At 37.5% G+C, this 26,970-nt stretch overlaps 1 protein-coding gene across 1 annotated transcript in view; it reads left to right on the forward strand.

Annotated features, from left to right (window-relative positions):
- The window catches only part of DPY19L3 (dpy-19 like C-mannosyltransferase 3), a 74,410-nt gene that overhangs the window by 23,527 nt on the left and 23,913 nt on the right, over positions 1-26,970 (forward strand). Inside the window, exons 4-12 of the mRNA XM_061387885.1 lie at positions 285-375; positions 7,760-7,881; positions 8,457-8,602; positions 10,538-10,661; positions 11,200-11,334; positions 22,251-22,382; positions 23,724-23,825; positions 25,957-26,030; positions 26,195-26,353. Of these exons, the coding sequence (XP_061243869.1) occupies positions 285-375; positions 7,760-7,881; positions 8,457-8,602; positions 10,538-10,661; positions 11,200-11,334; positions 22,251-22,382; positions 23,724-23,825; positions 25,957-26,030; positions 26,195-26,353 (1,085 nt within the window). The remainder of the gene's footprint in view (positions 1-284; positions 376-7,759; positions 7,882-8,456; positions 8,603-10,537; positions 10,662-11,199; positions 11,335-22,250; positions 22,383-23,723; positions 23,826-25,956; positions 26,031-26,194; positions 26,354-26,970) is intronic.

Below are 26,970 nucleotides of genomic sequence, written 5' to 3' on the forward strand. Positions count from 1 at the left end.
ATTATGTATCAAGCCTTCCATTGTCTTCTATTGGGGTATAGCTGATTAACAGAAAATGTCATGATAGTTTCAGGAGAACAGCAAAGGGACTCAGCTATACATATACATGTATGTATCAAGCCTTCCATTGTTTTTATTTGCCAACATTTCTTAAGACTATTTTGTCAGAAGTTTTTTGTTGTTTTTTTTTTAAGTTGTAGTTCCGTGTCCTGTTTCTACAGTGACAGTAGATGTTTAAACAAAAACTAGGTCAAGTAAACCCAATAAACCTCACTTTATTTCAGGAAGTGGAGCGAGAAATCTCATTCAGGACAGAATGCGGACTGTATTACTCCTACTACAAGCAGATGCTGCAGGCTCCTACCCTCATGCAAGGTAATCACAACCAGCAGTCTTATTTAGGATCTACTGCATTCTTTTTAATATTCCAGCCAAAATATACTTCTGCACTAATACATTTTAAATGTTTTATAGGGCTTGTGTAGTTTTTCTTTGTACTTGTATGTTTTTCCTTAACATAATCAATCCATGAAGATGTTTTGCTTGGGAAGAAGTTATGTATAATATTGTATGTAATTCTCCTCCCTTTGCGTCTCAGCTGTACTCCATCCCAAATTATCTGTTTGCATTTTCTTGGTTTTACTGTTGTTGTTGTTGTTTCATGATCATTTTGGAAAAGGTCTCTGTATTTAAAAGCAGTGTTGTCTGAAAACAGGAGACATTTTGGCAATACAAATGAGAATTACAGTTGTCTTTTTTGTCTCCAGTGCCCCCATTCATTCCTTTATTTTGCAATTACCTTTTTCCTCCATTTTCTGTGTTTATAAGTGGTTTAGTGTGTACTCTCTACCTTTACTCCATTTAATGGAACCCCCACAAAAGGCTCTCTCCTACTTAATATATGCTTTATATCCTTAATATGGGTGCAATGACAGAGAATTGCCTTTCTCTAGGCTTTGTTTGGAATCAGGTATATTTTTGGCAAGTATTTGTCACAGGTAATGTTTTGTACTTCTAATTTCATCACAATAGGAGACTTGAAATTTTGGCCGCCTTTCATTTTAGTGCCATAAAAGTTAATCAGTTGACTCCTGTGTAGATAATCACATTCAGACATAATAAGGTGAATTACCCACCAGCCTTGCACTTAATGGTTTTAGCAGCCATTGATGACTATTGCCTATGTACATTATTTCAATAGTTACAAAAGTGACTGTCATTCCTCCTGCATTTATTACCCGAAACTCTGTTATATAGAAAACCGTTTTTTCATCAGCTGTTTGGTTACCCTGAAGTAGTTTATAAAAAAAAAAAAAAAAGTCAGGGTAAGTGTTGATTTCTCATCCCATATAGTTGATCCTCATTATTCACGGATTCAATATTTGCATATTCACGTACTCACTGAAACTCACTTGTAACCGCGGAGTCAATAGTTTTGGTGCCTTCATGGTCATCCACAAGCGTGTGCACAGCAGGGACAAGTTTCAGTTGCCTGGTGTGCGTGTCCCAGCTGAAGTGGACAAGGTGACACACTGCTTTCATGCTCCAGCTCTCAGACTACAGAGTCCTTGTCACAGTCTGTTTAGTGCCATGTTTTTTGCATTTTGGGGCTTTTTGTTGATGACTTTGATATTTAAAGTGATCCCCAAGCATAGCACTGGAGTGCTATATAGTCTTCTTAAATGCGAGAAGGCTGTGCTGAAGGCATACGGAGAAAATACATGTGTTAGATAAGCTTTGTTCAGTTGTGAGTTAGAGTGCTGTTGAGTTAAATGTTAATGAATCAACAAATGGTGTCTTTAGACAAAAACTCATATAAATCAAGGTCATGTGTTGACCATTTGATGAAGACACATGACCAGAAGCTTGGAAGAACCTAACCCTGTTTTTTTTCCTACTCATTCAGTATTGCTCAGTTTTCTTTGCAATTTTATATAACATAACTACAGTGAGTATGAGAGTCAACTGTCCTTACTAGTTCTCAAAATTATGAGTTGCTTCTCTAGCATTCTCTAAAGCAGTGGTTCTTATTGAAGGGCAGTTGTTGTCCCTGGGGGACAACTGGAATGTCCACAGATCTTTTGATAGTTGCAGTTTAGAGGGGAGGGAGTGAGTGTGCTACTGGAATTTAGTGAGCAGAGGACAGAGATGTTTCTAAACATCGTGCAATGCTCAGGACGGTCCCCAGAACAAAGAATTATCAGGACTAAAATATCAAAATACAGGTAGTGCTGAAGTTGAGAAACTCTGCTCTAAAGGTGAATAATGAATATTTTCTAAGTATCACTGTGAGCACAATAGTTGATATTTCAGTTCATTTAAGTCATTTGTTAAGATTATTCTTTTGGAAGTGTTCATATATATAAAAATGTAGAACTCGCTAATGGGTTTGCAGTCAAGTATCACTCAGCTACAGTGGTTACCAATTTATAACCAATCTTGTCTCCTCACTACCCCCCACCCTCAACCTGGATTATTTTGGAGTAATTCCAAGACCTCATATTGCTTCATCTGAAAATATGTCAGTATATTTCTCTAAAGAATGGCAACTCCTTTTTGTAAATATAACCAAGTTGTCATTGTCACAAATAAGAAATGACTTAGTATCAAATATCCACTCAGTATTCTCATTTTCCTGATTGTCTTACAGATTTTTGATGTAGTTTTTTGAGATGCAAGTAAAGCTCATCCATTGCAATCTTTTGCTGTGTCTCTTTCTTTTGAGCTATAGATTTCTTACCATCGTTTTTTCTTGTAATTCCTTGTTGAAAACAAACACGGATTGCTTTGTCTGTGAGTTTTCCACCTGCTGGGCTTTGCGGCAGCCCCAGTGGCTGCATCCGGTGTTTCTCTGTTGTCTGAATTTCCTCTTGATTGGCAGTTAGATCCAGAGTGTTGCCCAGATTTAGGTTCTGCTTTTTGGCAAGAATACTTTATAGGTGGTGTTGTACAGTTCCACATCAGGGAATGCACAATTCTTTCTTTTGGAGTTAGGCCTAAGCCATCCATTACTGAATTCTCAGCCTTTCACCTATTGGTTTGACACCACTGATGATCACTACCTAAATCTGTTCATTGTATCATGACACATGTCATGATAATCCAAGTCTATAATTCCTGCCATCGTTATCAGATGGAATTCCTCTCTAAAGAAAAACATTTTCTCAACTATTTGACAACCCAGAATTTTAATTCCTAAAGGAAAGATGGGAGAAGTACTGATCCTTTCCTTTTGTTGTAGAATGAGTTACATCTCTTGCATCCGCTAAAGGTTTGCTTTCTTAAATATCACCATAAATGCATGGATTTCTAACATATTTGACGTGTTTCAATCTTTTGCATTATTCTTCTTACAACAAACTGTCCGATCCTTGGGCAGTGGGATCAGCTTCTGTCTCTCTGATATGACTCCTGTAGTCTTTGCAGACTCCCTTGTTTTTGGCATGACACATCCTTTCAAACCCATTTTGTGTGTTTTCTACCCCTGGCTTAGAATCAGCTGTTTCTCCAGAGGAGCCCCAGTCCTCTTTCATGGCTATCTAGAGACCACATTCTGGGTACTCAAGGCCTTTACTGCTGCTAAGTTGGTCTTTGTTTCCAGACCATTTTAGTGAGCAGAGCTAGGAAATGTGATTTTTTTTTTCCCCCTGAGAGAAAATATGAATATAGCTATTTTTAGTTCAAATTTAGAGCAAGGTTTTACTTTTTCAACTTTATATTTGTATCTTTTTTATTTAAGTCAAAAATTTTGACTTCTTATGACATTAACATCACTTATCTATTTTTGCTGCTGTGTATAATACTTACAGTGTAGAAATGATAATATTGCTACCAACAGTGTGACTGCCTGAAAAACAAAGCTGTCTTTGTAATTCTTTTTAATTTTTGTATTTTTTGTTTGTTTGGTTTTTGCCTTTGGCCACACCGTGTGACTTATGGGACCTTAGTTCCCTGGCCAGGGATTGAACCTGGACCCATGGCAGTGAGAGCATGGATTCCTAACCACTGGGCCACCAGGGATTTTTGTCCTTAGGATGTAGCTTCCTAGAAATTTATAGTCACATTTCTCTATTCTCAAGAACACTGGAAAGAGGTTTTGTTGTTGTCGTTTTTTTTTTAATACCAACTCAGTAGGTATCTTTGTTTTATCTTGCTTTTCATTTTCAAGGATTGCTTTGTAAAACATTTTTATATATATTTTTATATTTATTTTTTAAATGTTTACATGGTTCCTAAGTCAAAACTATAAAACAGGGAGCATTCAGGAAAGTCCCCCTCTCATCTCCACCCTGTTTCTTTTCTTACCCTTAAGGTAACTATTTTTATTAGTTTTTGGTTTATTATTCTACAGTTAATATTTTCAGTGTAAGCAAATATTTTATATATTCTTATTTTCCCTTTTACTTAGAAAAATCTCTGCTTACTGAACACACTGTTCTTTATTTTGCTTTTTTTTTTTACTTGACTGAAATCTTCATCACTCTGTAGTAGAATATCATGATATTCCTCATTTATTTACTTACTTACATTCTTGCAGTGGCACAGCAGTCCTTTGTGTGGGTCACCATGTTTTATTCGAGTAGCCTTCTTGTCTGCACGGAATGCTGTAGCAAACTAACATAGACTGGGCGGCTTAAAAAACAGAGATTTATTTTCTCACAGTTCTGCAAGCTGGCAGTCTGAGATGAGAGTGCCAGCACAGTTGGGCTCTGGCGAGGACTCTCTGGGTTTGTTCATGGCCACCTCTGCACCCTCACGTGGAGGAGAGACAGAGAGCAAGCTCTCTAGTGTCTCTTCTGATAAGGGCACTAATCCCATCATGAGGGTCCCCCTCTTCTAACCTTCATCTCTACCTAATTACATCCCAAAGGCTCATCTTCAAATACCATTGCACTGGGGGTCCTTAGGACTTTGACATGGACGGGAGGCACTTACAGACTCCATAACGCTCCTACATTGGTCTACTGGGACTGCTGTAACGAAATAACACAGACTGGGCGGCTTAAACAGTATAATTTTTTTTTTTTTCAGTTGTGAAGGCCAGAGGTCTACAATCAGGTACTGTCAGGGTTGGTCTCTAGTGAAGCCTCTTTCTGGCTTGTAGATGGCCCCATTCTTGCCGTGGTCTTAGATGGCCTTTCCGCCATGTGTATTCTTAGAGAGACGGAGAGAGTCCCCTTTTGTCGGTTCCTCTCTTTATAAGGACAGTAGTCCTGTCAGATTAAGGTCCCACCCTATGACCTCACATATTAAACTTTTTACCTCCTTATAGACCCTATCCAAATATAGACACATTGGAATTAAGGCTTCAACATAGAAATCTAGGGAGACATGGTTCAGTCCAAAACACCTCCCATTGATGGACTTTGGAGTTGCATGCATAACTTTGTACCTATGTCATTGTCTTTTTGCCAGTCTGTCTTTGAAAATAATTCCTAGACATGGGCTTCCTGGATCAAAGAGTAAATGCATATGTAATTTTCCTAGGTGTTGCCAAATTCTCTTGCTGCTGCTGCTGCTAAGTCGCTTCAGTCATGTCCGACTCTGTGCGACCCCATAGACAGCAGCCCATCAGGCTCTGCTGTCCCTGGGATTCTCCAGGCAAGAACACTGGAGTGGGTTGCCATTTCCTTCTCCATTGCGTGAAAGTGAAAAGTGAAAGTGAAGTCGCTCAGTCGCATCCGACTCGTAGCGACCCCATGGACTGTAGCCCACCAGGCTCCTCCATCCATGGGATTTTCTAGTCAAGTGTACTGGAGTGGCTTGCCATTGCCTTCTCTAGGCCAAATTCTCTTACATAAGGATTATATCATTTTGCCTTCCCAGCTACACTGTATGAAAGTACCTTCAGTTCAGTTCAGTCACTCAGTCATGTCCAACTCTGTGACCCCATGGACTGCAGCACACCAGGCTTCCCTGTCCATCACCAGCTCCTGGAGCTTGCTCAAACTTAGTTCCATCAAGTCGGTGATGCCATCCAGCCATCGTATCCTCTGTTGTCCCCTTCTCCTCCTGCCTTCAATCTTTCCCAGCATCAGGGTCTTTTCCTATGAGGCAGTCCTTTGCATAAGGTGACCAAAGTACTGGAGCTTCAGCTTCAGCATCAGTCTTTCCAATGAATATTCAGGGTTGATTTCCTTTAGGAATGACTGGTTTGATATCCTTGTAGTACAAGGGACTCCCAAGCATCTTCTCCAATAACACAATTCAAAAGCATCAATTCTTCGGCACTCAGCATTCTTTATGGTCCAACTGTCACATCCATACTTGACTACTGGAAAAACCATAGCTTTGACTAGATGGACCTTTGTCAGCAAAGTGATGTCTCTGCTTTTTAATATGCTGTCTAGGTTTGTCATAGCTTTTCTTCCAAGGAGCGAGTATCTTTTAATTTCATGGCTGCAGTCACCATCTGCAGTGATTTTGGAGCCCGAGAAAAGAAAGTCTGTCACTGTTTCCATGGTTTCCCCATCTATATGCCATGAAGTGATGGGACTGGATGCCATGCTATTCGTTCTTTGAATGTTGAGTTTTAAGCCAGCTTTTTCACTCTCCTCTTGCACTTTCATCAAGAGGCTCTTTAGTTCCTCTTCGCTTTCTGCCATAAGGGTGGTGTCATCTGCATATCTGAGGTTACTGATATTTCTCCCAGCAATTTTGAATCCGGTTTGTGCTTTCTCCACTAGGCATTTCGCATGATGTACTCTGCATGTAAGCAGGGTGATAATATACAGCCTTGACACACTCCTTTCCCTTATAGGCTCACTAATAGAATATATTGTCAAGCTTCTTGATTGTTTCCAAGCTGGTAGTTGAGAAGTGTTATCTCAGTGAAGTTTTAATTTGCATTTCTAGTAAGGGTAAGGTTGAGCATCTTTTCAAATGTGTAAGAACTGTGTGCATGTGCTTCTGTAAACTGTCTATTCATACCTTCTGTTGAATAGTCGACTTGGTTGCAGTAACAGGTGACCAAATTATAGCAGTGGAATTCTTTAACAACAGATTTATTTCTCGCTCTTATTATCCAACCCCTATGTAGAACATACTGTTATCACAGCAGAGGGGAAAGCAAGGTTGCTAGTGGAAACATGTTGGATTCTGGAAACATAGTGGAAACATAGTAAATTCTGCTGATATGACCTCTGTCACATCCACTCACATGCCATTGCTCAGAGCAAGTCATATGGCCAAACCCCTCCCAGGGGAGTAAGGGAGGCTTCATGTATTCTCCCTAAGGAGGTCCTAATAGGCCCCATGACAGGAAGGCAGGGCAGGAAAATATAAAATCCTTTGTGCAAATTTCTGTAGAAGATTCTCTCACATCACGAAAGTTATAATTTACTTATGTTTGTGTAAACATTTAAACAAGTGTCCATGTGATATATTGGGGGGTAAGCTCTGTGTGGGTGGTGGTGGTGTTTAGTCGCTAAGTTGTGTCCGACTCTTTTGCAACCCCATTTACCGTAGCCTGCCAGGCTTCTCTGTGCATGGAGTTCTCCAGGCAAGAATACTGGAGTGGTTGCTCTGCCCTCTTCCAAGGGATCTATCCAACCCAGGCATCAAACCCGCATCTCCTGCATTGCATTTCAGGTGGATTCTTTACCGCTGAGCCACCTGGGAAGCCCAAGCTTTTTTGGATAGAACTATATTATGTCCCCAATATCTAGCACATTCTCTGACATATATTAAAGAATCTGTGAATAGTTTTGAATGAATAATTATAATTATCTTTTCCTGAATTTTCAAATATTAATCTTAGGTTTTCGTGGCTTAATATATGATAACAAAACGGAATCTATGAGGACAATTAACCTCCTTCAACGAATGAATATTTACCAAGAGGTTTTTCTCAGTATTTTATATAGAGTTCTGCCCATACAGGTATGTTGTGATCTGTGACATTGAATTTAATATCCGATGAAAGTCAAAGTGTTGAAATGTTTTTCTGATCTTCAGCTGTCTTGATGTAAAAACAACAGTATGCTAATTTTCTCTTTACATATTGTGAATTTTGCTTTTTATTTGTATTTTATAAGATATTTTTACATATAGATACTTCGAGGCTTACAAGTGTGCAGTTTGAAAGCTGGTAAGTATTTTCAATTGGAAATGTGTAATCACTCTTCATTTACCTTTGAATTAAAAAAAAGAAAAGAAAAACCTGGAAGATTAGCAGATCACAGTGACCCTCCTCACCTAAATAAGGGAATGCTAGACAAAACTAGGTGTAAAACTTTTCTGAAGCCAAAGTGCTCAGGAACTTCCCTCTTCTGCTCTTGATACTGAGAAAGAAGGCTGCTAGCACACTTTTACATGGGAAGGAGTGATGTGTGCTTATTTCTTGGAATTGATACCAAACTTCTAAATACTAAATTTCCACTTGCATGTTTTTTAAGTGGCAATGAGTAGGAGTAGGAGTTCTGTAACAAACATTTTTTTATCATTCCCTTTTACAGAAATATATAGAACCAGTTTATTTTTATATTTACACCTTATTTGGACTCCAAGCAATTTATGTCACAGCTCTTTACATAACCAGCTGGCTCCTGAGTGGTACGTGGCTTTCAGGACTGTTAGCAGCCTTCTGGTACGTCACAAATAGGTGAGTAGGAATCAGTATTCCTTTCTCCCTTTCTAAAGTGTAAGTTTAGAAAATGAAGTTACTTCATTTCCAGTTTAAAGAAGGTAGTTCTTCCATGTGTGAGAGTATTTTCTCTTTGGGGAAGCCCTGATGGCTCAGCGGTAAAGAATCCACCTGCAGTGCCGGAGACATGGGTCTGATCCCTGGGTTGGGAAGATCCCTTGGAGAAGTAAGTGGCAACCGCCTCCAGTATTCTTGCCTGGAAAATTCCATGAACAGAGGAGCCTGGCATGATACAGTCCATGGAGTTGAAAAAGAATCAGATATGACTTGGTGACTAAACAACCACCATTTTCTCTTTGGGTTACCTCGTGAAGTTTTTATTTAGTAACATAGGAAGTCCTACTTCTGTATTAATATATCTACAACTGAGGAACAAAACATTGAATTGTAAGTCAAGAGAATCATCTATAATAGTCCCAATTCTGTTACTAACTTGCTGTATGATTAATATTTCTCTAGTCATAAATCTCATTTCTTAAAACGTTTGATAATATCTTTATTATCAACCTCAATAAAATTGTGTGGAGCTCCTAATTAGCAAAGCATAAAGCACTGTACAAACGTAAGGAAGTTCTTACATTATTTAATTAATATATATAAATTTCCAAATACCAGAGTATTATGAAATAGCATTTTTAAAAAACATATTCAAGATATATCGAATTATTGCCTGACCTGTAAAAGCAACATCAATATTCAGTATCAGTCTTAAAATTTGAACATGAGTTCAAATACTAGTTAAACCTCAACAAATTACTTTTTATTATAACATTATTGAGTGGTTACTATATTGCAAGCACTTTACATTAGTGCTTTATATTATTATTTTAGCAACCTTATAGTGTAGGTACTATTATTATTACTATTTCAGAGATGAAGTAATTGAAGCTTAAAAGGTTGAGTTTTATAGTATATATTATATATATAAATATATGTAAAAGGTTAAATTATATGCATAGACATGTATATGAGACTATTTATTAGGCATATATATTTATATAAAAAGCTATACACACACACACATGCACACACATGCTGAGTTTTAATCAGAATTCAGATGCAAAGTGTGAGACTGCTGTGTTATGCTGCTTCTTCACATTTTAATCTAACATAATTCCTGCTAAAAGTCAAATTTGCTTCTATTAAAAGTAAATAAAAGACATTTGTTGGAAACCTAGTGTGTGTAGGAATGGTTCTTGGTACTGGGTGTACAAACTTGAAAGCTATTCTTGCCCTCTGAGGGTTCACATTCTAGGAGGGGTGGGTCAAGCAGTTTTTACCAGTATTTTTAAAATTTATTTATTTTTTATTGAAGGATAAGTGCTTTACAGAATTTTGTTCTCTGTCAAACCTCAACATGAATCAGCCATAGGTACACATATATCCCCTCCCTTTTGAACCTCCCACCATCTCCCCGCCCCACCCCACCCGTCTAGGTTGATACAGAGCCCCTGTTTGAGTTTCCTAGGCCATACAGCAAATTCCTGTTGGCTATCTATTTTACATATGATAATGTAAGTTTCCATGTTACTCTTTCCACGCATTTCACCCTCTCCTCCCCTCTCCACATGTCCATAAGTCTATTCTCTGTCTGTTTCTCCATTGCTGCTCTGTAAATAAATTCTTCAGTACCATTTTTACCAATTATTAATGACAAAATTAAGACTCGAGTATAAAACACTACCAGTTCTACCCCTGCCTACCTGTGGACAGGTTATTTAAATTTTCCCAATGACAGTTTTATGTTACAGGGATGATGATAGGGACAAATTATTGAGAACCAAGAACCAAAATCTAAATATACTTAATGTAACACGTCTTTGACTTCAGGAAGTCTTCGAGGTAGCGATAGTAAAAATTACCCCTTTGGCCCTTCGTGTTTTCCGTGTGCAGAATAGATACCACAAGGGTGGAGTTTACCATCCCCCTGAGAGAGAATTGGGCGCTGCCATTCTTTGCAATCCAGATAGCAGCAATTACATACTTCCTGAGACCAAACTTACAGCCTCTTTCTCAAGTAAGTTTTTACAATCCTTTGTGTCTATTTTTAGTTCTCCAGTTTTATCTTAGAAGCTTCAGAAAATGTGATGTTCATAGTGTCCCCATGTCTGTTGATAGTTCTTATTCCACGACTAGTTTTTTAACTTGAGTTAAATTTTTTTCCCAAGCCTTTCCCTACTTTACAAAGAAAATGTTTTCATTTTCAATGTTAAAAATGTTCTTTGTATCATCTGCCCTTAAATAGTTGCAGCAAACCCACACAAAATTCCTGCAGAGCTGTTAGAATTTTTAAGTGATTGCTCTTGAGATGTGACTTGGTGCATTATCGCCTCCATAATAATATGGAGTACACATACTGTATGTGAATATTTATATGCAAAGTGTCACTTTAGGATATTTAGAGCATAAGTAACAAATGCAAGAGTTTTCAGAGCAACATTTTATAGTTTTTTTCTGTTTTGTTTATAGAGATATTGGCTGCTCTTGAGAACACTTGTCTGAGAGGCTTTTTATTAGTAGAGACATGTAAATTATATAAGATTTTCTTTTTACAGAGGCTGACACTTCTTGCCATTTTCATATCAACTTTTCTCTTTAGTCTAACATGGCAATTTAATCAGTTTATGATGCTGATGCAAGCATTAGTGCTGTTCATACTGGACTCCCTAGACATGTTGCCAGCAATGAAGGTAAGCTTTGCTTTCTTTTCTCAGTTGAGATGGTCATTGTTTAATGTTTTATATCATAGAATGAGCTCAAAATATGCACGTGCTTAATGATAAAGTTGAAGCTGCTTCTTAACTGTAATGTAAATATGTTGTGGTCAGTTGATGTTGAGTGATTTATACAGCCTAGTTTGATGATTTTAACTTTTATCTTGCTTATTTTACATTAAAAGACATATTTATTTGGAGCACAAGTGTCTGAGTCAATTGTCCTTTATAGAGTTTACTTAAATGTTAAAATATGGGATAGCTGTTTTAAAATGTGTTACTGTGTATTACCCCATCCTTTCTCCCCCCCAAGGAAATCAGTGGATGTGTAACAACTTTTCTGTGGTACTTTATAGTAACGTTTACCAGTGTGGGATCTGAATCCCTGTTGATTGGCCAGAGGCCACCTATGAAATAAGAAAATTATGAAGGAAACCGTTGTTTGTCTCCCAGTGTGTGCTGCTGTCATTTAACTGCATGGTTTTTGTCACATGCAGAACTATGTTATGATGTATTGTGTATAATTTTAAGTTGCTCATAGTTACTATTCTAAAGTAACAGTAACTTAAGTATTTCCCAAGTACAATGAAATATTATCTCCAGACCTAGGGCAGCAATATAATCTCATAGAGAAGAGTTGAGCTCACATATTCCATGTCAGAAGAGGTGTAGCAATCTTTGAAAACTGACTGAATCTGAATTAGGAAACATTAAAATCAGTCAGCACAGAAAACACAGGTGGGAACCCATATAAGATGTCTCTTCCATTGGGAGTTTGCCATCTAACTTGGAAAATGAAGATGTCTACACAATTAGATGTCTAATATATACATCTATATATCTATCTCTCTCTATATATATAGATAGATAGACGTCAATTTGTAGTAATACTAAGCACTAGCATTAGTGATCCAAAATCACTGCAGATGGTGACTGCAGCCATGAAATTTAAAAAGACGCTTACTCCTGGGAAGAAGAGTTATGACCAACCTAGATAGCATATTGAAAAGCAGAGACATTACTTTGCCAACAAAGGTCCATCTAGTCAAGGTTAGGGTTTTTTCTGTGGTCATGTATGGATGTGAGAGTTGGACTGTGAAGAAAGCTGAGCACTGAAGAATTGATGCTTTTGAACTGTGGTGTTGGAGAAGACTCTTTCGAGTCCCTTGAACTGCAAGGAGATCCAACCAGTCCATCCTAAAGGAGATCAGCCCTGGGATTTCTTTGGAAGGAATGATGCTAAAGCTGAAACTCTAGTACTTTGGCCACCTCATGTGAAGAGTTGACTCATTGGAAAAGACCCTGATGCTGGGAGGGATTGGGGGCAGGAGGAGAAGGGGACGACAGAGGATGAGATGGCTGGATGGCATCACTGACTCGATGGACATGAGTCTGAGTGAACTCCGGGAGTTGGTGATGGACAGGGAGGCCTAGTGTGCTGCGATTCATCGGGTCGCAAAGAGTCGGACACAACTGAGCGACAACTGACTGACTGAATTGAAGCACTAGAAGTCTAGAAGAGGAAAGTTATTTTTAGGCTAAAAAGGTTTCACAGAAATGAGATGCTTGAGCTGGACAAAAAATGAAGAGAGTATAATTTGGATGGAATGTGAGAAAGCAAAATAATAAAGATAAAATACAGTAAAGAAAGCAGGTGGATAAATGGGAAAAGAATCAAAAAAGAATGGATACTGATATGGGTATAACTGAATCACTTTGCTGTACACCTAATAACTAACACATCAGTCTTAATCAAGTAAACTGCAACATAAAATAAAAATTTAAAAATTTAGAAAAGAAAGCAGGTGGATAAGCGAAAGCTAAAATGTATATGTGTGTATATGTATATGTGTGATATTGGATAATAATAATGGAAGCCACGTGCCTGTAAAAGCTATATGTACAAATGAAGCTGAGTCCATTCCTGTTGGTTTATATTTGCTTTCCTGTTTTGTTAACTCTTTATACTTTGCTCATGGAGACTTGCAAGTTAAGGGGAAGGAGTGCCCAGATGCCTCTGTATGTCTCCTTGTCATGCACTCCTAGGCCAGTCAGTTTCTTCATATCACTCCCCCCACCCCCAACAAGCACCATTCAAAAGAGCACTGTACACTTTAACATAAATAAATTGATTTATTAGTTAATTAATAGAAGAAGAAATTAAATAAGTAATGAGCAATTTTGAAAATATAACTATGAAGTTTTTTGTAGTATATAATTTTCTCTAGTGTATTTTTACAGTAAGTATCAAAAGCCCAAGAAAATGTGTTTGTCTTTTCACCAGACTTTCACGTTTTGAAATTTATCATAAGGAAATAATCAAAGATGTTCATTTTCGTTGTATTGTAATAAGAAAAGTCTGGAAATGACCTAAGTCAATAGCAATAGAGTGTTGTTAAATGAACATGTCTTAACTATGCAACAGAGTATTATATATAACCATTAGTATTATATATAACCATATATATAATCCTTCTCCCTTTTTTTCAAAAATAAAACATGTATATAGAAAGTTTCCAGAAATATATACATTAAAGTATTAGCAGTCATCTGATCCGTGGGTGGGGAACATCCCCTGAGGAAGGAAATGACAGTCCACTCTAGTATTCTTGCCTGGGAAATCCCATGAACAGAGGAGTTTTGTGGGCTATAGTCCATGGGGTCACAAAAGAGTCAGATATGACTTAGCAACTAAACAACAACAAAATGTGCTTAGTACTCTTATTTTCTTTTTGTTCTGTAGATCTCTTGAATTTTCCATAATGAACATTTATTATTACTTTTTAATTAGAAAACAATAAAAGATACTATTTTGGCACACACACAAAACTAAAGAATAATACAGCTGATTTATTTTATATTCAGTTCTAAACTTCACCGAACTTTTCATATTTGAAACTCTGTTGGTGTTAGAAGTCGTATCAGAATTTAAGAAGGAACAGTATCATAATGAAAGGATCCTGGCTTATAATACCAAGTTGCTACTATCAGTTCTGAAAATAACTAGCTCTTTAAGCTTTGTCAACTGATATAAGTTCTTGGAGCCTTAGTTTCTTCATAAACTGGAATCATGATCTCTAATCATGTCACATGGGAAAGAGTCAGAATAATTGATACAGAAAAAGATAATACAAATTCAGAGCCTGATGTGGTGATAAAAAACTATCTTTTTCAGTATGTGTCATCTTTTCATGGATGATGGAAAGTCTCTTACCATCAAAAGTGAAGTTTTCATTGAGAAATGTGTACAGAATTTAAAAGTATAAAATAGAACAGTAAATGTTATTATTAAGCATGTAATTAATTCTGTTCCTTTACTAAGAATATAGAGATTACCTGTTGTGAAAACAAGACACATTAGTGATTAATACCTGGGAGGCAATTTTAAAATACTCAATAAATTATTTCCAGATAAAATGAAGTAAACGCACTTCTCCTTATTCCTCCTCCTAAGTACAATTAAAAGCAGCCCTAGATGTTATATAAAAAACAAACATAAGATTTTGAGAGATGGAGAAAAGAAAGTAGACTGTGCCTAGAGACCTCAAGACCAAAGGAAAAACATGACAGTGAGTTCCCTCGATTTTCTCTTTGCTGTATTTATCTCAGACTAAGTACTAGAGAAGTTAACAACCAGGAAGTACTAATGGATTCAGAGGGGGGAAAAGCCTCAAGAAAAGGGTGAAGCATGAATGCCACATGGAGAACCTCCAACTTCTAACTATTGGTAATAAGACATCCCTTCCCCTCTTTGCCAGGATGGTGTCAACAGATGGCTTATGGGGAGCCTAAACTTTCATCTTCACCTTGCAGTAATGAGATACCCCCTTAAAAGTCAGCAGAGGTCAAATGGGCACCCTGGACAGCCAGATGCATCTGGAAATAATGAGACAGCATCCCTCTTCCCTCAGTGGCATGAGGCTGGGATGGTATCAGGAGGTCTGCTGACACTGAAGGTTTACAGAAGGTTCCAAGATCCATAATATCATATGGTACAATTGAAGATCATTTATTACACTAAGAACCAGGAAAATCTCTTGAATGAGCAGGGATCAACAGGTGGCAACACCAAGACACACAAAAGTTGAATTATCTGACAAGGAATTTAAAGCAGCCATCATGAAACTGTCACTGAGCAATTACAGACGCACTTGAAACAAACGAAAAAATAGAAACTCTCAACTGAGATTTGAAAGATAAAAAGGAGAAGCAAGTGAAAATTTTACAACTGAAAAATTCCAATAATGAAAGTAAAAATCTCAGAAGATCAATTCAGCAGTGGACTGGAATGGTCAGAGGAAAGAATCAGTGAACTTGAAGATAGGACAATTTAGAAGTTAACTAATTTGAACATGAAAATAGACTGGAAAAAGTGAACAGAGCCTCAGAGACCTGTGGGACCATAGCAAGAACTTGAATTCATGTTATCAGAACCCACAGGAAGGCAGAAAAGAGAAAACAAATAGAAAACAGAATGAACAAATAGCAAATGATAAAATAACAGATTTTAAGATCTAGCATAGCAATAATTATTTAGGGCTTCCCTGGTGGCTCAGATGGTAAAGAGTCTGCCTGCAGTGCAGGAAACCTGGGTTCAGTCCCCAGGTTGAGAAGATGCCCTGGAGAAGGGAATGGCACACCACTCCAGTATTCTTGCCTGGAGAATTCCATGGAGAGAAGAGCCTGGTGAGCTACAGTCCATGGGGTCACAAAGAGTCAGAGACGATTGAGCTATTAACACACACGTAGCTACTAACACACACATAGCAATGAAATACAATAATTTGAAGAGATGGGTCAAAGCAGATTAAAAATACACAACCAAAATGTTTTATATAAGAAATTCACTCCACACAAAACAAACAATATAGGAAGATTGAAACTAAATGAGCTGGAAGAGATAACACCATTGCAAATATTAACCAAAAAAAGTAGGAGTGGCTATATTAATACCAGATGAAGTAGGCATGAGAACAAAGGAAATTACCAGAACACTGTATATTGAAAAAAGTATTCATCTACCAAGAAGACATGAGAACTCTAAATGCACATGTACTAAACAACAGGGCCACAATATATATGAAACAGAAACTGACAGAACTATAAAGGAGAAATGGACAAACCTACAGACAGGGCTGAGGACATCCGCAACCCTCTCTCAACAATTGAGAACCAGACAGAAATCATTAAGGATGTAGCACTGAGCAACACCATCAACCAACAGGCTCTAACTAACATTTATAGAACACTCCACCCAACAACAGCAGAATACCCAATGGATTGAATCAATGGGTTCAAACTAGAAATCATACAAAAAGGTAGGACACTTTCCAAACTTGGAAACTAAATAGTGCACTTCTAAATAATCTATGGGTCAAAAAGGCAGCCTTGAGAAAACAGTGAATTCAGTGACAACAAAAACGCAGCACATCAAACCTTTTGGGGTGCAAGTGAAGCAGCACTAGCAGCACTAGCAGAGAAGTGTGTAGCACTGCATACTTACATACTTACAAAGAGGAAAAACGCAGTTATAACCAAGCTGTCAACTTGTTGTTCAGGCACCAAGTTGTGTCTAACTCTTTGCAACACCATGGACTGCAGCATGTCAGGCTTCCGTGTCCTTCACCGTCTCCCAGAGTTTGCTCAAACTCATGCCCATTGAGTTGGTGATGCCTTCCAACCATCTCCTCCTCTGTTCATCCCCTTTTCCTATGTAGGGAATATGCTATGCACAGGCCTGTACTATAATTAACAGGGCTTCTTTGAAAAAGAATGACTTTCTTATCACCCCCAGACGAAGGGCTGGGAGCAGGAAAAAGTATATCACGGAAAGACATCTTGAAAACAAGATGTTGCAGTATTGATGTGACTGATGGAAAACTTTTAGTGACTGTTCCCGTAACCAGAGCCTTGAGGGCATTGCTGAGAAAGGTTGTCACTAACCGAAGAGCTAAACAAAGTCATGAAAGGCCTGAAGGCTTGACATTGAGGACTGTGCCTTGTGCATCTTTATCCCCAGTCTGAGATTGTAAAGAACAGATATCTCTAGAGCACAAACAAGGAAGTAGAAGTTAACAATAAAAGGCATGCAAGGATTAGGATCTGGGCTTTTGCCTGTAAATGGCATCAGACCCCCCTGAGTCTTCTTTTTCTTTATTCTTCTGTGGCACTCTTCCCTCAGGTTGGTTTGTTGTTGGTCTGGTCCCAACATTTGGCACCTGAACAGGGAACTGAACCCTGGCCCTCAATCTTTCCCAACATCAGGGTCTTTTCCCGTGAGTTGACTCTTCACATCAGGTGGCCAAAGTATTGGAGCTTCAGCTTTAGTCCTTCCAAGGAATATTCAGGGTTGATTTCCTTTAGGATTGACTGCTTTGATCTTTTGCCATCCAAGGGACTCTCAAGAGTCTTCTCTAGCACCACAATTCAAACACATTAATTCCTTGGCCCTCAGCTTTCTTTATGGTCCAACTCTCACAATCCGTACATGGCTACTGGAAAAACCATAGTTTTGACTATACAGACCTTTGTCGGCAAAATGATGTCTCTGTCTTTAATCTGCTGTCTTGTTCAGTCACTCAGTCATGTATGACTCTTTCCAACCCCATGGACTGCAGTATGCCAGGCTTCCCTGTCCTTCACCATCTCCCAGACCTTGTGTCAGTGATGCCATCCAACCATCTTGTCTTCTGTCATCCCCTTCTCTTACTGCCTTCAGTCTTTCCCAGCATCAAGGTCTTTTCCGGTAAGTCAGCTCTTTGCCTCAGGTGGCCAAAGGATTGGAGCTTCGGCTTCAGCATCAGTCCTTCCAATGAATATCCAGAGTTGATTTCTTTAGGATTGACTGACTTGATCTCCTTGCAGTACAAGAGGCTCTCAAAAGTCTTCTCTAACACTACAGTTCAAAAGCATCAATTCTTTGGTGCTCAGCCTTCTTTATGGTCCAACTCTCGTGTCCATACATGACTACTGGAAAAACCATAGCTTTGACTAGACGGACCTTTGTCGGCAAAGTAATGTCTCTGCTTTTTAATATGCTGTCTAGGTTGGTCATCCCTTTTCTTCCAAAGAGCAAGTTGTCTTTTAATTTCATGGCTGCAGTCACCATCTGCAGTGATTTTGGAGCCCAAGAAAAGAAAGTCTGTCACTGTTTCCATGGTTTCCCCATCTATATGCCATGAAGTGATGGGACCAGATACCATAATCTTAGTTTTCTGAAAGTTGAGTTTTAAGCCAGTTTTTTCACTCACCTCTGTGACCTTCATCAAGAGGCTCTTTAGTTCCTCTTCGCTTTCTGCTGTAAGGGTGGTGTCATCTGCATATCTGAGGTTATTGATATTTCTCCCTGCAATCTTGATTCCAGTTTGTGCTTCATCCAGCCCGGCATTTTGCTTGATGTACTCTGCATATAAGTTAAATAAAAAGGGCAACAGTATTATACAGCCTTGATGCACTCCTTTCCCAAGTTTGAACCAGTCTCTTGTTCCATGTTCAGTTCTAACTGTTGCTTCTTGACCTGCATACACATTTCTCAGGAGGCAGGAAAGGTGGTCAGGTATTCCCACCTTTTAAGAATTTTACACACTTGGTTGCAGTCCACACAAAGACTTTAGTGTAGTCAGTGAATCAGAAGTAGATGTTTTTTCTAATTCCCTTGCTTTTTCTATGATCTGGTGTATGCTGGCAATTTTATCTCTGGTTCCTCTGCCTTTTCTAAATCCAGCTTGTACATCTGGAAGTTCTCAGTTCACGTACTGCTGAAACCAAGCTTGGAGGATTTTGAGCTTGACTTTGCTCACCTGTGAAATGAGTGCAGTTGTGCAGTAATTTGACATTCTTTGGCATTGCCTCTCTTTGGGATTGGAATGATAACTGACCTTTTCCAGTCCTCTGGCCACTGCTGAGTTTTCCAAATTTGCTGGCATATTGAGTACAGCACTTTACCAGCATCATCTTTTAGGATTTGAAGTAGGTCAACTGGAATTCCATCACCTCCACTAGCTTTGTTCGTAGTGGTGGTTCCTTAGATCCACAGACTCCTGGATGTCTGGCTCTAAGAGAGTGATCATACCGTCATGGTTATCCGGGTCATTAAAATCTTTTTTGTATAGTTCTGTATATTCTTGCCACCTCTTCTTAATAGTTTCTGTTAAGTCCATACCATTTCTGTCCTTTATTGTGCCCATCTTTGCATGAAATGTTCCCTTGGGATCTCTGATTTTCATGAAGAGATCTCGAGTCTTTCCCATTCTATTGTTTTCCTCTATATCATTGCATTGTTCACTTAGGAAGGCTTTCTTATCTCTCCTTGCTGTTCTCTGGAACTTTGCATTTAGATGGATATATCTTTTCTTCTTCGCCTTCACTTCTCTTCTTTTCTCATTTATATGTAAGGGTTCCTTAAACAACCATTTTTCCTTTTTCGCATTTCTTTTTCTTGGGGATGGTTTTGATCACTGCCTCCTGTACAATGTTATGAACCTCCATGCATAGTTCTTCAGGCATTCTTTCAGATCTAATCCCTTGAATCTATTATCTATTTGTCACTTCCACTGTACTGTATAATTGTAAGGGATTTGATTTAGGCCATACCTGAATGGTCTAGTGGTTTTCCCTGCTTTCTTCAATATAAGTTTGAATTTTGCAATAAGGGGTTCATGATCTGAGCCACAGTCAGCTCCTAGTCTTGTTTTTGCTGACTGTATAGAGTTTGTCCATTTTCAATTGCAAAGAATATTATCAATCTGATTTCAGTATTGACTATCTGGTGATGTTTATGTGTAGAGTCATCTCTTGTATTGTTGGAAGAGGGTGTTTGCTATGACCAGTGTGTTCTCTTGGCAAAACTCTGTTAGGCTTTGCCCTGCTTCATTTTGTACTCTAAGGCCAAACTTCCTTGTTACTCCAGGTATCTCTTGACTTCCTGCTTTTGCATTCCAGTCCCCTGTGATGAAAAGGACATCTTTTTGGGGTATTAGATCCAGAATGTCTTGTGGGTCTTCATAGAACCATTCAACTTCAGCTTCTTCAGTGTTACTGGTTGGGGCATAGACTTGGATTACTGTGATATTGAATGGCTTGCCTTTGACTATATACCAGACCACCTTACCTTTCTCCTGAGAAACCAGTATGCAGGTGAAGAAGCAGCAGTTAAACTGGGCATGGAACAATGAACTGGTTCATATTGGAAATAGAATACGTCAAGCCTGTATATTATCACCCTGTTTATTTAACTTATATATAGAGGACATCGTGTGAAATGCTGGGCTGGATGAATCCCAAGCTAGAATCAAGCTTTCTGGGAGAAATATCAGCAACCTCAGATATGCAGATGATACCACTGTAATGGTAGAAAGTGTAGAGGAAATAAAGAGCATCCTGATAAGGATCATGAGTTTGGGTAAACTCCGGGAGTTGGTGATGGACAGGGAGGCCTGGCGTTCTTCAGTCCATGGAGTTGCAAAGAGTTGGACACGACTGAACAACTGAACCGAACTGATAAGGATCAAAGAGGAAAATGAAAACACTGGCTTGAAATTCCACATTCAAAAAAACTAAGATCATGGCATCAGGGCCCATCACTTCATGGCAAATAGAAGGTGGGGGAGGGAGTGGAAGCAGTGACAGATTTTATTTTCTAGGTGATTTGTCCACAAAATCACTGTGGACAGACTGCAGCCATGAAATTGAGAGACACTTTTTCCTTGTAAGAAAAACTATGACAAACCTAGACAGCGTATTAAAAAGCAGAAACATCCTTTTGCTAACAAAGGTCTATATAGTCAAAGCTATGGTTTTTCCAGTAGTCACATGGATGTGAGAGTTGGTCTATAAAGAAGGCTGAGCACTGAAGAATTTATGCTTTCAAATTGTAATGCTAGAGAAGACTCTTAAGAGTCCCTTGGACTGCAAGGAGATCAACCAGTCAATCCTAAAGGAAATCAACCCTAAATATTCATTGGAAGGACTAAAATTGAAGCGCCAATACTTTGACAATCTAATGCAAAGAGCCGACTCACCAAAATAGACCCTGGTGCTGGGAAAGATTGAAGGCAAAAAGAGAAAAGGTTGGCAAAGGACAACATATTAGATAGCATCACTGACTTAATGGATATGAATTTTAGGAAACTCCATGAGATAGTGGAGGACAGAGGAGTCATGTGCTGCAGCCCGGGGGGTCACAAAGAGTCAGACTCAGCAACTAAAAAACAGCAACAAAATCACAAGTATGTAAAAGAAGAAAAAACTGATGAATTGGACTTCATCAAAATTAAAAACTTTTGTACTTCAAAGAGTATCACCAAGAAAGTAAAAAGACAGCTTAGAAAATGGGAGACAAAATTTGCAAATCACATGTTTGAAAAGGGATTTCTAGGATATATGAAGAATTCTTATAGTACTTTCAATAGTTAAATATAGGCAAAAGCTTAGATAGATATTTCTCCAGAAAAGATATAGAAAGGTTCAATAACACATGAAGATGTTCAACATCATTAGGGAAGATTGGGAAATAAAAGATTGAGAAATAATGTATACATTAAATTATTAATTGTTGGAATATGATAAAATATTATAAACCATAACTGTAAAGGAATTTAGAAGAAAATTGAAAGCTATTAACAGCATTTGCCTATTTCTAGAATTGATTTATACCATTGTTTGCTTCCTCTACTTCATATATCTCCTTTCTTCTTAATGTTATAAAGCTTAAAATGTTCTATACCTAAAAGGTGTAATGTTTTATTTTCCTTTCTTAGACTGTATTACTTGAAGCTAGGCGTGTCTTCTGCATTATTTAAAATTTGAGATGTATTCAGCCTGGGACCAACCCGTCAGCATGTGGGAGTCCCCAGATAAAATCTGTTTAATCGTCTGACCTTTGGTTGCTGCAGGTGACATGGCTGTATGGTATACAGCTCACAGGTTTACTCCTGGTCTGCATGCTTCAGTTTTTTAATTCCATGATTCTTGGATCATTGCTGATCAGTTTTAACCTTTCGGTATTAATTGCAAGAAAACTTCAGGTAGGACTTTTTTTTTTTTGATCCTTAAACTTTTTAAAAAACGTGTGTTTGTTTGGACCATGTCTTCGTATAGGATACAAAGGAAAATTTATGACCAAACTCCCACTAAATCACAGTAGGGGCATTATTATTATTATAATTTTTTTGAAGTGCATGCTATAGCACTGGTTTTCAAGCTCTCTGCTATGTCATCATTCCTTTGTTTTGACATTATTATTTCCTAAAAAATTGGAATCTTAATTAAATTCAGGATTAGCCAGAGATACTTATTTGAATGCTGTTGGTTTAAAGTTGAAATAAAAGAGAAAAAAATGTGAATTTTTCAAGTGTGAACTCAAGAATGAGAAGAACCTATTGCTTGTGGGAAGTTTGTCACAGTCTTTAAAGTTGGTGGACACCTTGTTATTTGAAGTAGTAACACCCCTCTCCCTCATTCTTACATGTTATTATTATTGATTTTAAAGTCAGTTAAAATTAGCAGTTTTGAGAATTTGAGGTTCCAAATAAATAAATACCTTGGGGCACTTATTAGAATAACATGTTTGACATTCACCTGATCTTTGACTTTATTATACAATTAAAATTTCTTAAATTTACAGAAAATTTGAGTTGTCTTTTCCTTAACAATGTTGCAAAGCCTGTTCTTTGTCTCATAAGCATATGAGAAACATTTCTCATAATCACTTTTAAATCAAGAAGCTGTTTTGTTTTCCATGTGGGGAAGAATAAATCCTTTTTCTTACTCGTCTTTTGAGTGAGAATTGCTATGACAAATCCTCACAAAGATTTTAATAAATGGCTTCTAGCTGACTGTTAGACACTGTACATCTCGTTTATCCTTTTAACCTTAATTAGAAGTGAATTATCACTCATCTTTGAACTGTTTAGATATTATTATATTTGATAATCTGTAAAGTTATTTGAGTGTTATAATAAAACTATTATATATCAAAGAGCACAATTTATTTTTTGTGCTGGTGTTTTTATTTAATGGGTTATAGTCTGTGACATACAAATCAGTGGATAAATCATCAAAAGATTTCTTCAGTCACTATGAGCTGAGTACCTTCTAAGGAGCCGACTCCATACTCTGGTTGAAGAGGTCTTTAAAACAGAAAGGACTCAAATACATTCTTTATCATATGGAGCTTATTATTAAGTGATTCATTTACTATTAGAAAATAACAAATTTTAAGCAATGTTACCGCATGAAAATTAGGTTATATTTTCTCTGTATGTTGCATGACTCAATGTTTTGAATTTTTTAAGTAATCTCATTTTAAATGTTTGTGAAGTTAAATGAATGTTAAAAAATTAAAACTTAACTCTCTTAATTTCTAGAAAAATCTGAAAACTGGAAACTTCCTTAATAGACTTGGGAAACTATTATTACATTTATTTGTCGTTTTATGTTTGACACTTTTTCTCAACAACATTATTAAGGTATGTTAATAAAATGATATATTTAATTTAGCATTACTGAAGAGTTACTAGTTTTACTTTAAACAGATTTCAGTGTAAAACTTTGTTTCAGTAACAGGATTGTTTTCTTTATTTTAGTCCTTGATTTCTGTTCACTCTTTAACATGTTCTACTTTGAACCCACCTTTGAGTTTATTAAACTTTTTTAAAAACTCAGCTTTAAAAGCGTTTAACAAGCATTTATCTCTAAATTTAAAAAATCTACTTTTTAGAGATTGTTTTCTGTACTACGGTACTAAAAAAAATGACATGATTTTTATTGGGTTGATTTCATAAATAAACTAGCTTTATTATCAGAGCCACATTGATTGATGGAGATGATTCACCGCTCTGGGAAGGCTGGACCCAGGACAGACCCTTCCTCTAGGAGAATAGCAGTCCCTCCCCCTGTCTGTTGACTGTCAAAGAAAGAAAAAAAGACCCTTCACTCAGCCAGCTACATTAAACACCTTTACTCCAGGTCCTTGTCACTATGTCCTTAAACTCCATTATCAGTCAGTACTCACCAAAAACATATTTGAGCAGAACAATCAGCATTTCTGAAAGACTGGCTGAAAGTTATGCAGTCTGTTCATTTCGCCAGTCTAGATGTTCAGTTATCTGTGTGTGGATTAAACCAGGAGAGAGCTGCATATCTGGACCACTGTTTTTTACTCCCCCAAAAAATAACATCTATTGAATTGCACTTGACATTCTGCCAGCCACCTAATGAGAAGAATTAGGAAGAGATACTCTTTGAGACTGCTCACTGTTTTTAATATACCCATGGGCGAAATTTCTCTTGAGTCTCAATTTTAAGACCATAAGGATCTCTTCAGAAGCAACTGGTTTGTTTTAATCTTACGACCCTGTGAGTAGCATAGATGTTTTTATTTCCTTCTTTGCATTTTCTGCTAGAATGCTTGAGTCGAGATTTGTGGCCCATCTCTAGTGAATATATTTTATGTACCAACCTCAGCTCTGTATTAATCATATTTTTTTTCTATCTTCATTTTTCTTCTGATATAATTTCTTCACCCATTTAAGTTGTATGAATTTTTGTAAGCCATAAATTTAAAATACTGTGAATTAAAATTATACTCATTAATGATAAACACTGGCATTTGTCTCTTCACCCCTTGAGGGTTACTGCTGTGTCTTGAATTATCTTTGAGTGAATGAGTCTTATATCAGCAAAATAGGATTTGTGGACTATGTTCCTGTTTGAGGTTTCAGATCATGATATTATCAGTTTTCTGATTTAAAAAATTGTACTCACTGGGGCTTCAGCCATCTCGCTTTCCCTGAAACCAAAGAACCTCATCTTTTATCTATTTTTCATATTGAACTTAAGCCTAGATTTTGTTTGCAAAAGTGATTCTGCTAAGGAAAAAAAAAAAAACAGGAAGAAAGGGAGTTTGAAAAGCTCAGCTTTTGAATAAAATAATGCCATCTGCAGCAACATGGATGGATCTAGAGATTATCATACTAAGTGAAGTAAATCGGACAGAGACAGACAAGTATTACACATCACTTACATGTGGAACCTAAAATACGATACAAATGAATTTATTTACTAAACAGAAACAGACTCACAGACATAGAAAACAAGCTTATGGTTACCCAAGGAGAAAGGAGTTCAGGGAAGGATAAATTAGGAGCTTGGAATTAGTAGATACACGCTGCTGCTGCTGCTGCTGCTAAGTCGCTTCAGTCGTGTCCGACTCTGAGATGCACACTGCTATATATAAAACAGATAAATAACAAGCTCCTACTGTATCGTACAGGGAGCTGTATTCAATATCCTGTAGCAAATGATAATGGAAACAAATACATGTATGTATAACAGAGTCACTTTGCTGTATACCAGAAACTAACACAACATTGTAAATCAACTATACTTCATTAAAAAACTTTTTTTTAAAAAAGAAAGAAAATCTCAGCTTTCGAATTTCTTGATTCTAAGAATTGTTTTCAGCATTTACTAATTTTACACATACACACATACAGTCCTATGAAATGGAACATTGAATAAGTGTATTCAATGGGGAATTATCAGAAAACCATGTATAAGGAACTAATTAGCGATTTTCGTTTTCTCCCTCCCTGACAGAAAATTCTTAACCTTAAGTCAGACGAACACATATTTAAATTTCTGAAGGCAAAATTTGGATTTGGAGCAACAAGGTATGATTAAATTTAAAGTCTGTGTTTATTTTTTATATTAAATCAGCAGAGTCTTTAAAATGTAAGTTATCAGTTATTTTAATTTTAGGCTTGTTTTGAGGGAAAATGTGAGGTTTACTTATCTTGTATTGAATTAAATACTTTGCTTTCCTTTTATTTCCTAGAGATTTTGATGCAAACCTATACCTGTGTGAAGAAGCATTTGGCCTTCTACCTTTTAATACATTTGAAAGACTTTCAGACACTCTGCTTTTTTATGCTTATATATTTGTTCTGTCCATCACAGTGATTGCAGCATTAGCTGTGGCCTTCCGTAATCTCAGGTATGGCATATTTCAGAAATCTAATTTGGTGCTTTAATGACCTTGTTCTGTGTTGCAGAAAAATTGCTAAATTGAAAATCAAAGCATTAGATACAGAACAGAGTACAGTCATCTGAAAGGGAGAACATGCCCAGGTTAGCATGGACTCTCCTCTCAGTTGTTATCAAACAGTGAAGAGACGGTAAATAGCAGTGGTTGCCATGCACCCAGGTCTGGGTTGAAGTCCTGGCCCGCACACTTGGGAATGATGTGATCTTTGAGCCAGTTACATAACCTTTCCATATTTCTATTCCCCTTTCTATAGAATGAGAGCACTAAGAGTATTTACCCATTAAGTCTTTGTGAGAAATAAGTTAAAACTACAGAAAGTCCTTAGTGCCTTGTGCATAGAGTATTTTGTTGGTTTTAGCTGTCATTAGCAGGTATTATTCAGAGAAGGCAATGGCAGCCCACTCCAGTACTCTTTCCTGGAAAATCTCATGGACAGAGGAGCCTGGTAGACTGCAGTCCAGGGGGTCGTGAAGAGTCGGACACAACTGAGCGACTTCACTTTCACTTTTCACTTTCATGCATTGGAGAAGGAAATGGCAACCTACTCCAATGTTCTTGCCTGGAGA

The sequence above is a fragment of the Bos javanicus genome, chromosome 18 (genome assembly GCF_032452875.1).
Source record: "Bos javanicus breed banteng chromosome 18, ARS-OSU_banteng_1.0, whole genome shotgun sequence".
Lineage (NCBI taxonomy): Eukaryota > Metazoa > Chordata > Mammalia > Artiodactyla > Bovidae > Bos > Bos javanicus.